We start from the raw sequence: 14,337 nt of genomic DNA on the forward strand, positions 1-14,337 counted from the left end.
CAAGAATCCTACAATTGTGTTTCCTAACCCAGGATTTATAGTTACTACAAGGGCTCTGTCTATCTTGAAGTCCCCTCAGCATTATTTATAGTTCAAATAATAATGTCTTGTGTATGTGCACACTATGACTTTGCAGTGCATACAGATATTGTGATAATAACACCACCTCAGGCATTCCCTTGTGGCACAGTGGGTGAAGGAACTGGCATTGTCACTGCCTTGGCTCAGGTCACTGCTGTGGTACAGGTTTGATCCCTTGCCCAGGAACTTCCACCTGCCCTGGGCACAGCCAAAATAATAATAATAATAATAATAATAATAACAACAACAACAATATCAATTCACTTTTAAATGTGTTGCTGAGTTCATAGAGGCTTTCTGCTAATATTCATTTTCTTAGTTAATGGACTTACTAAGGATGCCATCAAAATCATGAAACACATTGTGTATGTATTTGTTGCCTTTTTTTTTTTTTTTTTTTTTTTTTTGGCTAAGCCTGTGGCATGCAAAATTTCCCCAGCCAGGGATTGAACCTGGGCCACAAGAGTGCCAACACCTGATCCTTAACCCCCTGAACCACCAGGAAAATCTTATTTGTTGTCTTTTAATCTGAAAGTTTGGGAAAGCACTGCTGGGGGGGTGTGTGTTAACTTTGGTAAAAGACAACTTTTAATATGATGGGTCTCTTTCCCTCAGCAGCAGCACCAAGAATTTCTCAAGTCAAGAAGCATTCATTTTTTGAAGCAAGATTTGCTGAAGTTGAAGTGACTTTCCAATTCCATCCCTGGCCCCACAGGGATATCTGTGAAAGCTCTGGGGGCAAAACTGCTAAGCTCTCTGAGAGTACTTTTTGCATAGGATATAGTTGGATGGCTAAATTGTCATTATTGCTGGGTTTTGAATGCCTTCCTGGTAAATGATACTGATGGGCAAAAATAACCAGATAGCTGCTTATTTTTTTCATTCGTTTGGTCATTGTAACACAAAGACAGGCATTTTAAAACTTCATTCAATTAGTATATCCTCTTAACCCCCATTTTGCTTTGCTGATTCTGTGTTATCATCTTTTAGGTAAGAATGTTAGGGATTTTTTTCTTGGGGGGGGATATGGTGTTTTTTCATGGCAATGAATACTCCATGAGAATTATTATGTGGATGCTTAAAGCACACCTACCTTGAAGGGAAAATCTCTTAAAAGGCCCGCTAACTCAGCCTAATTACTTGAATTAAGGAAGTAAGATGTCTTTGCAGTGACTTTGAACAACTTTCTTGACTTCCTGTAAAGAGGACCCCTTTAGAGCATTTTGGAGAAGTTACTAAAACCGAATCTGACATCACCACCTAGCAGTTCATGTAGCTGGCGAGTGGTTCGGTCTTAGGGTAGCAGAGAAGGAAATTGCTCCCTCTCTGATAAGACGCCAGTGAAGAGTATGCCTTCATTTCTTTTATTTTTGATTTGGTTTCTCAGAGAAACACGTTCACGGAGATAACCATTATTTTGCCTTTCAGAAGGACGCATGGTGTTTCACAGGAATACGGCTGATTTCCAGATATGACCATGGATTTGTGGCTTAAACTTTTGGCATTTGGCTTCGCCTTTCTGGACACCGCAATGTTTGTTACAGGTAAGTGCAAGGAAATTCATATTTCCTTAGGTGTTTTTTTTTTTTTCCTTCTTTCTTTTCTTCTTCTTCTTTTTTTTTTTTTTTTTTTTGGTAGAAGGACATTGGTTTGAAAATAAGTTAAGAGTTGTTGACTATAGGAAACAAGCTGTAAAATGGTCAAGGCTATTGTTGCTCAGAGAGACATAGCTTGCTGTGTGACAGAATACATTGTTTCTGTTTAAAAAGGCATACATATTTGGCCAAAAAAAAAAATCACAATTTAAAAGACAAACATGGTCTCTCCCTATCTTGGTTTACAAACTGTTCAAGGACATTACAATGCAACGTTGTTACTTGACTTTCCAAATATACAAATATAAGTTTATGAAAGTCTGAGGAAATTTTAAAAGCAAAAGAAGTAAGATTTGTGTTTTTAACAAAGCATGGATTTTGAAAAGTCGCAATATGGCTTTGCTTGCCTGGGAGCTCCTTTTCGGACCAGGAGTTTGCTTCCTCAAATTTTGATTATGAATACAATATTTTATTGAATACTTTGTTGTATGGTAGTTTAAAATAATACCCAGGGGTATTCAGTTAAATACTGACTTGTTGCAAATTCTTATCACAGAATATACTTTAAATCAAGGTTTGGGTTTCTCACCATAGTTTTGATGATTATTTGCTTTGAAAATTCTTACGGGGCCACCGCCCTTCCTGGGTGATGCCTAACTGTTGGAACCTTAATGAGACTAAAATACTTAAACTCTTGAGAATCATGCAAATGCTGTATTCTATAGAAAATTGGAACTGAATGTACCTCTGGTACCTATTCAAATTTGAGATCCTTTTACCCTTATGATCTATTTCATGGGTATTTCTTGAGTGGTTTCAGTTTGGGTCAGGGAGTACATTTTGGTTGTTATGTACCGTTCCTCCTTATGCTATAGTTATTTTTTTTTAATTATTGAAAGGATATTTAAAATGGTGTTGTGGGAGATTTCAAAATAAATCAAAAGAAAACCGGAAACATTATTTTTTGAAAAATTGCTTACTGTAATTCACTTTGAAATCTTTTTTTTTTTTTTTTTTTTTCATTTTCTGCCACTCTCCCTTCCTCTAAGAGCCGGGGCCGTAGCTACCTCCTGAGCATGCTACACTGTTCATTTACATTTTGTGTACCCAAGGACAGTAGAAAGCAGTGTGCATAGTGCTGCAAAAATAGATTAAAAATGTTCATATAGGTACAGCATTTTGTCTTAGTACATGTAATGTTTATCAAGTGACCATCACTGTAAAGTTGCTTATCATAATAAAAATAATGTATAAAGAATAATAAGTTCAATAGGGTGGTAATATTATCATAAATCAGAGCAAATTTTTATTAAAAATTATCACTCAGGAGCTGATGCAAAACATTTCTAAATGAGCAGAAAGAAATACAGAAACATTTTTTAGGTCACAGAGCAAACCACCATAAAAAATTTCAACTCAGTCTGCTAAGGATTTTTACCATAAGAAACATCTTTGAATTTATAATCTGAATAGGGGTCTAAAGTGTTCTAGAAACCTTTAAGCCAATTTTGCTGAATAGTTTATACTATGACTAAATGGATAGATATATGTAGATTTCTTTTGAAAGGTCAAGTTTAACTGCATTTGTTTACACAAATATTGAGAGAAGACATTTTTCTAGTCTTCCTGCCACACACACTCATTTTTGGAGAAATATATAGATATATTTATCCAGGTGTGCACATCTTGTTTATCACCCTTTTCGGTCTCGAGAGAGATTTTGTGATTCAATACATAATTTTGGCAGTTATTAATGCTTCAAATTATATACTTTTCTTTATTACTCAGTTGGATTATAGGTTTTAACTTGATGTGTTAAAATTGAGTTTAGTGTTTGTAGGAAGTATGAGGCATCGCATTTACATTGTGTATTCTAAAGGCCTAAAGAAATGGAGCCAAATGGAGAGAGACAGCAATGCATACCTTGACGCACAACTCAGATGTGATATTTAATCACTTAAAAAATACAAATATGGGCAAGACCATAGTTAACTTTTGCTGGGACGGTACCAATGCTGGATTGAGTTTTGCAGGGACGTTGGTAACCTCTTTGCTGTGCCTCTTTGCCATGATGACTGGAAACCAACACTTTTTTTTAAATTTCTAAGTAATTCTAGGGGACAGTGATGGTTTTGAGAATTCAGGTTGGGGAGAGGGGTCTCTCCCTCAAATAAAGGTGTAAGGCCAGGCCAGTCTGCTGTGTCCTAACATAACAGCTATGCATACACAAGTTATGTGAGTTATGAGTCATAACGGTTAAGAGTCGTTTCCTGGACATAATTTTTCATTTTTCCATCTACTTGAAAAAGAAATAGCTCATGTTACAAACATGTACTTTCTCTTGCACCTTGTAGGTGTTCAATACAAATGATGAATGGAACTGGATCACCCATCCTATTAAGTCTTAAATACACGACAAGGGAGAAATGTGGGGGCATGAGAGTGATTAGGTAGGGAGTTTTTGAAACATTTTCCCAGTACACATCTGCCTGGGACCGTTCACGCTGCTAGAATTTGACATGCATTTTGTTAGTGGCCCAGTAAGGGGAAGCTGGGGATCTGCCTTCTTATTCCTCACTTGCTTTAGGTAACGAAGCACTGGGTCGGCACACTCAGCTTGAGCTAAGTCTTTGCTCTGCTCTGGGCTGCATGGTTTTCTTGTATCATTGACAAGTAACTAGTGTAAGAATATAGGTATTTCTACACTGCTTTGTACACTTACATATGCCTATAGTTATACACACATATATAGACATAGCAGTTATAAGTGTGTGTGTGTGTGTGTGTGTGTGTGTGTATAAAAGCTACATAATACACACATGTATATATGGGCCTGTCTATCCTCTACCTACTGGCTCTCCATCTTTGTCTGCTTTAAAAAAATGATTATACTGAAATATATTTGATTTACATGGTTGCGTTCAGCTTTGCTCTACAGCAAAATGATTCAGTTTGTGTGTATATTCTTTTCATATTCTTATTCATGATGGTTTATCGCAAGACATGAAATACAGTGCCCTGTTCTATACTGTAGGACCTTGTTGTTTATCCAGTCTAGATGTAATAGTTTGCACATATTTGTCTGTTTTTAAATATTCTGTTTCCTCCAGCCTCGGTCCTCAGCCAGTTTTACTCTTGTTTCCTGCTCTCAGACGTCCTTACCGTCACTTTGTATTGATCCAGACTCTCTGTGTCCAGACTCACCCCTTGGAGGGGTGGAACCTACTCTCTTTCCTAAATTTAATCTTGTTTTGTTGTATTTAAAAAAAGAAAAAAAAAAAAAAAAAAGAACCGCAAGGGTGAGAGAGAATTTGAAATATACAGACCCCAAGGTCTATCATTTTACTTTTTCATCTCTCAGCCCCCCCTTCATCGCCTTTGCCATCTTTTTCATGTGTGCCATTATCATTGTTCACCTGCAATGTGGGAATTGCTTCCTAATCTGTCTGAAGTCTCATCCATCTCTTTTCACGTCCTACAACTTAAACACTTAAAAGAGGGAAAAAAAAAACAAAAACCAACAACCACCCTCTGACACATCTCATTGCCTTGGCAGACATTCTAAACTTCTTGCCAGACCTCAGAGTCCACCAACAGGCTAGGAGCAGGGCTGGGAGCAGGGATCTTTTATGTATTTATTTTTCCTTTTTCTTTTCGGATTGACTAAAACAGAACAGGCAGGAGGTTGTTGCAACAATCGGCCTCTCTATACTTCCTTGAGACTTCTGAAGCTCTGTGCAAAGGCTATTTCCCCTCTAACCTTCTCTTCCGTCACTTTCGCCACAACATAGCTCCCCTGAAATTGAATCCTTATTATCACCTTTCCTTGGCATTCTTCACAGACTATTTCGATTGGTTGCGGTTGGCATTATTACTTGCCATCAGAGCATTGCTGCCACTGCAACCCGTCTTTTCTTGTATCACCTGTTCTTGATTTCTCACCAGGCCTGAAAAAGGAATGGGCGTTTCTTGACAAAACTGCAGATTATAATAATGGAGGAGAAGGGGGAGGATAAGAACATTTTCAGAAAAAAAAAAAAGGACAGGAAAAGAAGAAACATGAGATGAAAACATTAACCAGAGGCAACGTGGAAGGGTGGAGGCAGTGAAATAATTTACCAAGATTAAATAAAATAATTTAGGATGTAGATATTTATGGGCTTTGCCTTTTTTGGGTTCCTTTTTCCTTCTTTCATCTCCTTCTTTCATCTTGTATCTGGAAGGAGCCTCCTGATTTCTTAAAAATCCGTCATTGAGAGATATTCCCTTGATCTACTCTTTGGATGGTCTTGCCAGCGGCATTTCATTGGTGCATCAGTTTTCCTTTTAGGTCCAGAGGTCCATGGGCAGGAAAGTAAGGGATGCAGAGGTGGGTACTCATAGAGCCGGGAACAGGACATCCGGAGTCAGGTCCAGCCCTCTGGTACCCACATGGGCAGCGCTTAGTACAGTGCTGATAAAGAACTGTTTTCAAGGTGGAAGACAGCTCACTTTGCCAGTTGCCTAGCGTGCACACAGAAAGTCTGTGGCAGTCTGGGCATCATTTCTCACTAGCTAATGGGAGGATGACTTTCGATCCGTCTGAGTAGGTAAAGAGCAGAGATTTGCAGGCAGGTGGGTGAACACACAGCGCTAATGCAGGCAACGTTGTGTGTTCAGACCACGTGTATGTACGTGACTGCTGCAGAGAAAGAAAAGTGTCATCGCCACAGACCTTTCATTTTTTTCAGTCGTCTTATGAGCTTATAGGAATTGTTAGACAGGAGAAAAGACAAGGGAAATTTAACTTAATCTCAGTTCCAACTAATTTCAAAAGAGTTTTGCTGTCAGCACAAGACACCCAAGCGCATATTTGTTGCCTCTCACCAAAGGATCAGTGTTATATAAATTTTGCATACATAAAGACCAGAGCTTTATGGAAGGATGAAGAGAACAAGAAAATATTGAAGGCTACTTATTTAGCAATACTGTGTACCATCTGTTTCTACATAATTCCGAATTATACAGAAATAAAAGTTATAGTAATCATTAGCTTTTGTGGGCACAATCCTTACCAATATTTATATTAGAGAATCATAGGCATGTCTTGTCCATAGCAGCATGTTATCTCAATTTCAGTCTGTCAAGAGTCTGGGGAAGGGCTACTGTAAGCAGAATATTATGGGTGTTCTCAAGAATGCCAGCAAACACAAGAACAAATAAAGAAATGAAAACCTTCCTACTCTTTCAGCTGCAACCATCATAAGTATATACTAAGTCAGTGTTAGTGAAATACTTAAGCATCTTTCATGTCCATCCATACTATCTTCAGGGTATTAGCTTTAGGAAAAAAATAATCAGTAAGATTATCAAAGCTTTTATTAGATGCTTTACTGAAGACCCAAACTCCAACAGACTGAAACATAATTTATGGTGAAGAGCTAGGCAGGGTTTGAAGACTAAACATTTATTTCCTGTTAAAAAGGACACATAATTAGCTAAAGTGAAAAAAAGTTACTTGCCTAAAACTTCAGTTTCCCCTGTAAATATATTGCAAGGGTCACAAAATTATAGCCACCTGCAGTGATATTCAAGTGGCAGTGATGGCCATTCCTAATTACTCCCAACCAAAATATGAGCCCCTGGAGGAAAATCATCAAGCCTCCAACAAAGTGACCTTCTGGAGCAGAAATTAAGAGCTGAGGGCAACTCAGCATCATTCTCATATGGAGCATTAGGAAGTGAATAGCCGGTAAGGTGAATTTGATAAAAATCACTAATAGATAAGAAGACGTTCTCTGCATGGTAAATTAAAAACAAAACAAAAAAAAAACAAAAAAAACCCACCCACATTTGTCCTGATAGTCATGAAAATGGATTAGAGACGCCTGTATAAATATCCATAATGTTAAGAGCTATCAAAGGGACAATAGCAAGGCACCATATTTTAAACATCTCCACTTAAAGAAAAAATCGTTTGTTCACTGATGAAAGAAGTATAAAGCAGCATATGAAATGAGCCAGAAGCCATTCCCAGTTGGAGAAGAGCATAGCAGTTGGAGTGAGAAATGCTTTGGAAATCAAACTTGATGAATTGCACGGTCTGGGTCCTAATCATTTTCTGTCTCTCATACACAGCTTCCTCATCGAGAAAGTGTTGTGAGCATTAAAAGTGATACTATTTTGTGAACATGTTTAGAAACCAAACTATGAGGTGCTCTGCAAAGTTTTACATTTATGGAATCGCCTGAAATCTCAGCGCACAGCTCTTCACACGGAAACATGATCCCGATCATATCTCTTCCTTTGAGAGATTCTGAGAAGATACCGGGGAGGTGGGGTGGCAGAGGCACGAGCTGTTGTAGAATTTCGAATTCTTGCAATTTTGTATCTCCCCCCCACCCCCACCCATCTAGGGGTTTTCAGTTTCCCTGGCTTCTACCTCTTAAATTGTTGATAGAGCCATCCCGTGCCATAGCTCATTTTTAAAGGGGCTTCCAACCTCTTATTGGAACGCTAGCCGAAACCTTGCCTCCTTGCATCCTCACCAAGATAATCTTTGCAAAAGGCAAAGTTCACTTTTGTCCATCCCTCTGCCAATGGCTCCCCATGGGACAGAGAATATACTGGTCCCGCGATCTCAAGGGTGTTTTGACTCAACGTTTATGTAAATAAACACTGAATTAGCATATGTCAACATTTATGAATTTTCCTTGAAAATAGATTTTACACACATACACAGATCCCGCTATGAAGCCAATTTAATTTCCTAAGTATTTTTTATATAACCTGATTAGCTCATTACCAATTTTTCCATTTTTTTATTGTACTGCACCAACGTTCAATGGCATCTATTTTTATTGACTTTTTACAAATGTTATTAAATTCATGAATCGATTCTTATCCACATCACATTTTACCGATGGTAGTGTATGCCTGTGGGAGTTTTCCTTTATGGGATTTGTCTAAGCGCAATTTTCCTAGTCAAACAACACAGGTTGAAATGTCCCCCGAAGTTTTCATTTTTCTTTTTAGTCAGATGCAACATTTCCTGTGTGCACTTTTAGCCAGTGTTGGTTTCTTTCTTTTTTTATTTTCTTTGGGTGTCAGTGTTATATGAAATATAATTTATAGCATATAATTTTTCACCTTCATCCAATTCGAGGTTGGGAGGTAATAGCCACTGTCAGATCTCTTCTCTGTTGCTGGTTCTATTCGTTGCATCCATTTTGTCATTGTGAGCTCTTTCTGAAAGATTTCTTTTGAGGTTTTGCGAGTTTGGGTTATTTCTCAGGTAGCCAGTGCAAACTTCAGGAACTATTTATAGGACTGCTGTAGAGTTTAGCATTGTTGCACTTTAATTCGCTTTCATTTGTGCCAACTTCTTACTAACTTGTAGAATAAAGTTAGTAAAATAAATAGGAGATTCAGCATAAGTTTAAAACGTTCTCAAGTCCAATGGCGGCTAAAGTCAAAATAAGGTGTCACATCCTCCTCCTTTGGTCCTTGTGCATTTAGGAAACATGAAAGCCATTACCATGGCACACACGTGGTTCAGATTTAATCCCTCCAGTTTTCTCCAGCTTTATCTGGAGCTACTTTGTGACATGTACTCTATACTCTTTGTATAACTTTCATTTTTCTAAAAATATAATGTTTACCTGCCTCCAGACTGTTGACCAACAGTTGTGTTTTCTTCCCCCCATCATTTTTTTTTTTAAACTGGGAAAATTATAATTATTCCTCTACGTTGGATTCAAAGGTTGCTTCCTCCAGGCAGTCCTCCTGCACGTCCCCTGGTTTTCCACCCCAGACACACCTGGATCAGTGCTCCTCCAACATGATGGTGCTCCCCAGCCATCTCTTTATCTGGCTGCCTGTCACAGTAGCTGGTGAGCTCCTGCAGGTTTTCAGTGGGTCTTTGCTCATTTGCCAGTGTGTGGAGTTAGTGGATGGTCTGTCACAGTAGCCTGATCCTGTAAGTAGAAAGTACTCAACAACTCACACAAACACGTTAAATTGTCCTTTTGTTGTTGTCATGACTTAAGTGAATTGTTCATGATAAAACTTCTACGTGATAAAAAATTTCAGGGACTAGAAGGAAGAAAAAAATTGCTTAAAACCCTCGCTCACATCTTGTTTTACTTTCTCTCTTCCCCCCCTCTCCTTCTCTCTTTCACACACGTGCTCCTGTGTATAAAATTGCATCTCCCATTTTTTTCTCTAAGTAAACCATGATTATTCTAGGCAACTTGAGACATTCAGAAATGAGTACACGGGAAAAATTAAAATCTCACAGATTATCCTTACTCATCACCTAAACGCTTGATGAGAATTTCATTTTACCAGGCTAGCTAAATCGATTTATTTATTTATTCATTGAATGAGCAAATGTTTTATGGGTGTTTTTCCCATACCATGAGCTGGGAATCCCGTATCCTGTGTCTTTCCTTGTGAAGTGTGTAATCTTGGTATAGACATTTTAAATCTTCCAAGTTCTCTGTAAGCTTCCTCCTCAAAGTAATCATATACCTTGAAACAGATCATTATGTTGTGTTCTCAATGCTTGATGCATTATAAATTATTCCTCTAAAATCTACATCTAGTACACTATTTAAGTGAAACATCTAGACCCCCATTCCAATAAGAATTCTTTGGTTCTAGAAGCTTTGGAGCTGCCACTGAGTCGTGTAGATTATGTTTAGATATTTAATAAGTGAAAGTGGTAGATTTGAAAAGGAACCAGAGCATTTGTTTTGGTTTGCTTGCTTTATGACCTAAACTGAGAATAAAAGATTCACTTGGAGAGAAATCTTAAATATACACACAGCACATAAATAAATCCTCAATTGTTTTGGGAGATCATCCAAAGTAATTTTCCAAGGTCACCAGCTCATAAGGACTGGGGAGTTGTGGGGTGAAGGCTGAGATTTCACGCTAAGTCTATCTGACTCTGCGTCTATTTTTTCTGTCTTCTTAATGGTCAGCTTAGCAATCAGGTAACTCAGGACATGACTACATGATGGCAGGCAAATCACAGCAAGACCGAAGGGCAGTTGATAGTTTCTTGGGGCTCATTTGTGTGAAATATGCATTAATCCCCAACCTCCTGACTCGCTACATGAATGAACCACTGCACACTGAGCCACATCTCTATCTATAGCAAGATCAAAGGCTGTGTCTCCTAGAAAAAGCAGAAAGACATCTTTGATTAATTTGTCTTTACTATGAATGTTGATGCCACATTAATAACACAAAAGTGATGTGTTAATATCATCTTGAAAAGGTTCACAAAGTCTGCCTCCAGGTGAGTGATATGATGGAAATAATGGATTTTCCCCCTACATAAATTGTATTTGACATTACAGAAAGGGAAAGCCATTGACTAATTTACCAAAGTATATAATATAGAGTTTTTTTTTTTTTTTTTTTTTTTTTTTTTTTGAAGTGCAAGGGAAGTTACTTGACCTTTGTTAAACACTTCGATCATGGAAAATGCATGAGGTTCTCATCTGATTCCAAGAAGTGTTAACACCAGATAAGCTTTTCATAGTCATCCAAGACGCATTTTAAATGAACCAGGTAGAGCTATCTTACAGTCTCCTACTCCAGGAACAAGCTGGTGATGACTTCAGGGAAAGTAAAGAAAAATCTGTTTGTTGTTTGGTTACTATGATGAAGGTGGGCTGCCAATCAGATAATTCTGATTTGGTTTCTACTTTGGCTTCTCAGACTTGGGTGTCCAAACCCCCTCTTGGTTTCTAAACTAAGATTTTAAGGTATGCCCAATAAACCCTGTCTTTCTACTTTCCAGTGATCCATGATTTTATTTTCTGAATTTACTCCTTGATACTGCAGGCAGCATCCAGATCTAGAAGGGCTAAGAAAACATAAAGGAAGTGAAAGACATCAATTCAGAGTTCTGCCTGTGAAAGGGAGGGATGAGAGGAGAGAGGTGGGTGTGGGAAGGAAAAGGGTTAGGGAGCTGATGAAGTGATTTAGAGAGAATGATAGAAATGTCAGAGGCAGACGAGCTCTACTTTTAAAGGGTTTAAGACATTAGTTGTTCCTTCTTGCCTGGGCTCCATTCTGAGCTTTCCACTCATGAAACAGTGGCAAATTACCTTGAAATTGTTCAGCTTCCTTATCTGTAGACTAGGAACAATAGCGGTGGTTTCTTCAATGAGTCAATTTATTCCCTGATGCCATTGTTTTGAGAGCCCCTACTATGTGCTAGGAACTATGCTAAGGGCTGACATAGTGGTAAATAAAACAGAAAAGGTACCAGCTTTCACGACGCTTTCATCTTAGCAAGAGAGACAGCAAAAAACCGAACATGGCATTGGGACAATTTCAGATATCGGTTAAGCGTTGTGAAACAAAGCAGTATTATTCATATGATAGAGACTGGTCTGACCGGGGGTTGGATGACTTTTGAGACAGTGTGATCAAAGAAGTCGTCTTTGAAGAAGTGTCGTTAAGCTACGTGTTGGCCGACAGGCATGTAAAGATTCACGTGACGAGGAACTAGCAGGTGCAAAGACGTTTGGACAAAGCAAACGATTGGTGGATTCAAGGCACAGGAAGGAGGTCGGAGACTTGCAGTATGTAGGGTACAGGCTGAGAGGTGTGTGGAGAGGAGGGAGAGAGAAGCCGAGAGAGCAGGTGCCGCAAGGCCTGCTGGGAGTGGAACGAATGTGGCCTCACCCTGAGTGCAATGGGAAGAAGCCCTTTGGAATGCTTAGGCGGGGACTGCCCAAAATTGTTTTTCCATATTAAGACACTACTCCGCCTGCTGTGAAACAGCAGACTGGAGGTAAGACAAAGCCTAGGGACTAGTTAGCAGCCAGTTGAGTGGGTAAAAGGGAGTAAGAGGTGGGTGTCTGAACCAAGTGTGGACAGTAAAAGAAAAGACAGATTCATACAGGACCCAGGGTACTTGCTGTGCAGAAGAGAACTGGGAAGTTTTACAGAATGAGCTTATTATTATTATTTTTTTTTTCGCCATGAGCAGTCCCGATGGGAAACATCTCAGGTAGGGGGTGATAATTAAGATTCTGTTTTGTCCTTGGGAATGCTAGAATTCCCACTGGACATCAGCAAGTTAGCTGGAGCAGAGAGTGAGGGCTCCCTAGGTCTTGATTGGAAGTCACTGTGTGCAGATGAGATTTAGAGACCAGGGACGACTCTGAGAGCGCTGGAAGAATGCTCAGGTACAGGAGATCCTGAGCCCTGGGGACACTACATGTTTAAAGAGATTGGAAGGAGGTTTTGGAGCAGAAGGGGAGAAGGTGCAGCCCATGAGGGAAAGGAGAAGAGTATCTTACTTTTGATCTTGAAAAAAAAAAGAAGTTTGATCTTGAAAAAAAAAAAGAAGTGATGGTTGTGAAGGGCTTAACCTCTTTGCTGGCATATCACCAGAAACGAGTAAATTCTACTAAAAATCCAAATTCATGTCTCCTCTTGAAAGGTTATTGAACAGTGATTGTGAACATAGTAATTCATGGCCAAATACTCCCACTGAACTTTAATATTGGCACAAAAGTAAATATGAAGGAAGTTATAATAATATTGGGGAGAATTAAATGTCTTCTACATATGTACGCTATACATATGTGTATACACATATATACACATATATATTCCTTGCTATCTTAGCTCTTAAAAAAGGTGCAACTTAAAGTAATTTGTTTTAGTAAAATCCATGTAAAATATCTTGAGAGACTAGTGAGTTGGGGATTTAACCAAAAATGTCTTAAAAAGACAATGCTGTGTTGACTCCCTCAGTGGGGACTTGGTTTTCATTCTTAATGATAAAAGTATCTTTAAATACTACTTAAGCCAATACTTGGACAGGTTGGGGGGTTTGTTGAGAGCTAATTCATCCCTTAAGAGGCTTATTTCTTTTTTTTAAATTGAAATACAGTTGATTTACAATATTGTGTTTGTTTTATATATACAACAAAGTGATTCAGATAGGTAGTATTTTTCAGATTATTTTCCGGTATAAGATATTGAATACAGTTCCCTGTGTCCTATAGTAAATCCTTGTTGCTTACTCAATTTTATGCATAGTAGTTTGTATCCATTAAGCCCATAGTCCTAATTTATGCTCCTCCCCCCCCTACCCCTTTGGCAACTGTTAAGTTTGTTTTCTAGGCTTGTGAGTCTGTTTCTGTTTTGTATATAGATTCATTTGTGCTCATTTTGTAGGTTCCACATATGGGTGATCTCATATAATATTTGCCTTTCTCTGTAAGAGGCTAAATTTCTAAAGCAAGTTTTAAATCCTTCGTTTCTTTGAGAAAATCGACAGCAACTGGCTCTCACATAGGCTTATATTAAGTGGAACCTGAAGCCTTGATAAAGGTGCAGCATATAAGTAGAGATTTGTCCTTTTTGAGGTCATACATAAATAAGATTTCACGTCCAGGCTTGGCAGGTTTTCTTAGGGTTACATCTTTAGAGCAACTTAGCTTTGTGTTCACTGGGAATTAACCTGCAAGAAAAGCAGTGCTGATCATACATCACGTCCACATCTGTAAGTATGGTCTCAGGTCACATAGGTATAAAAACCATTGTCAAGTCCAACCTATGCTCTTGTATCTCTTAGTGTGTTTCCCAAAATTTATCCTAAGATTTACTGATTATTGCCCCCTCAAGGGGGGATAGCTAAATTTCA

General features: G+C 38.5%; 1 protein-coding gene across 1 annotated transcript in view; it reads left to right on the top strand.

Moving 5' to 3' along the window:
• Window positions 1,268-14,337, top strand: part of PTPRC (protein tyrosine phosphatase, receptor type C) — a 118,644-nt gene continuing 105,574 nt past the window's right edge. The window contains 2 exon segments of the mRNA XM_003130596.6: window positions 1,268-1,428; window positions 1,510-1,625. Of these exon segments, the coding sequence (XP_003130644.5) occupies window positions 1,553-1,625 (73 nt within the window). The 5' untranslated portion in view covers window positions 1,268-1,428; window positions 1,510-1,552.

Source organism: Sus scrofa, chromosome 10, assembly GCF_000003025.6.
Source record: "Sus scrofa isolate TJ Tabasco breed Duroc chromosome 10, Sscrofa11.1, whole genome shotgun sequence".
Lineage (NCBI taxonomy): Eukaryota > Metazoa > Chordata > Mammalia > Artiodactyla > Suidae > Sus > Sus scrofa.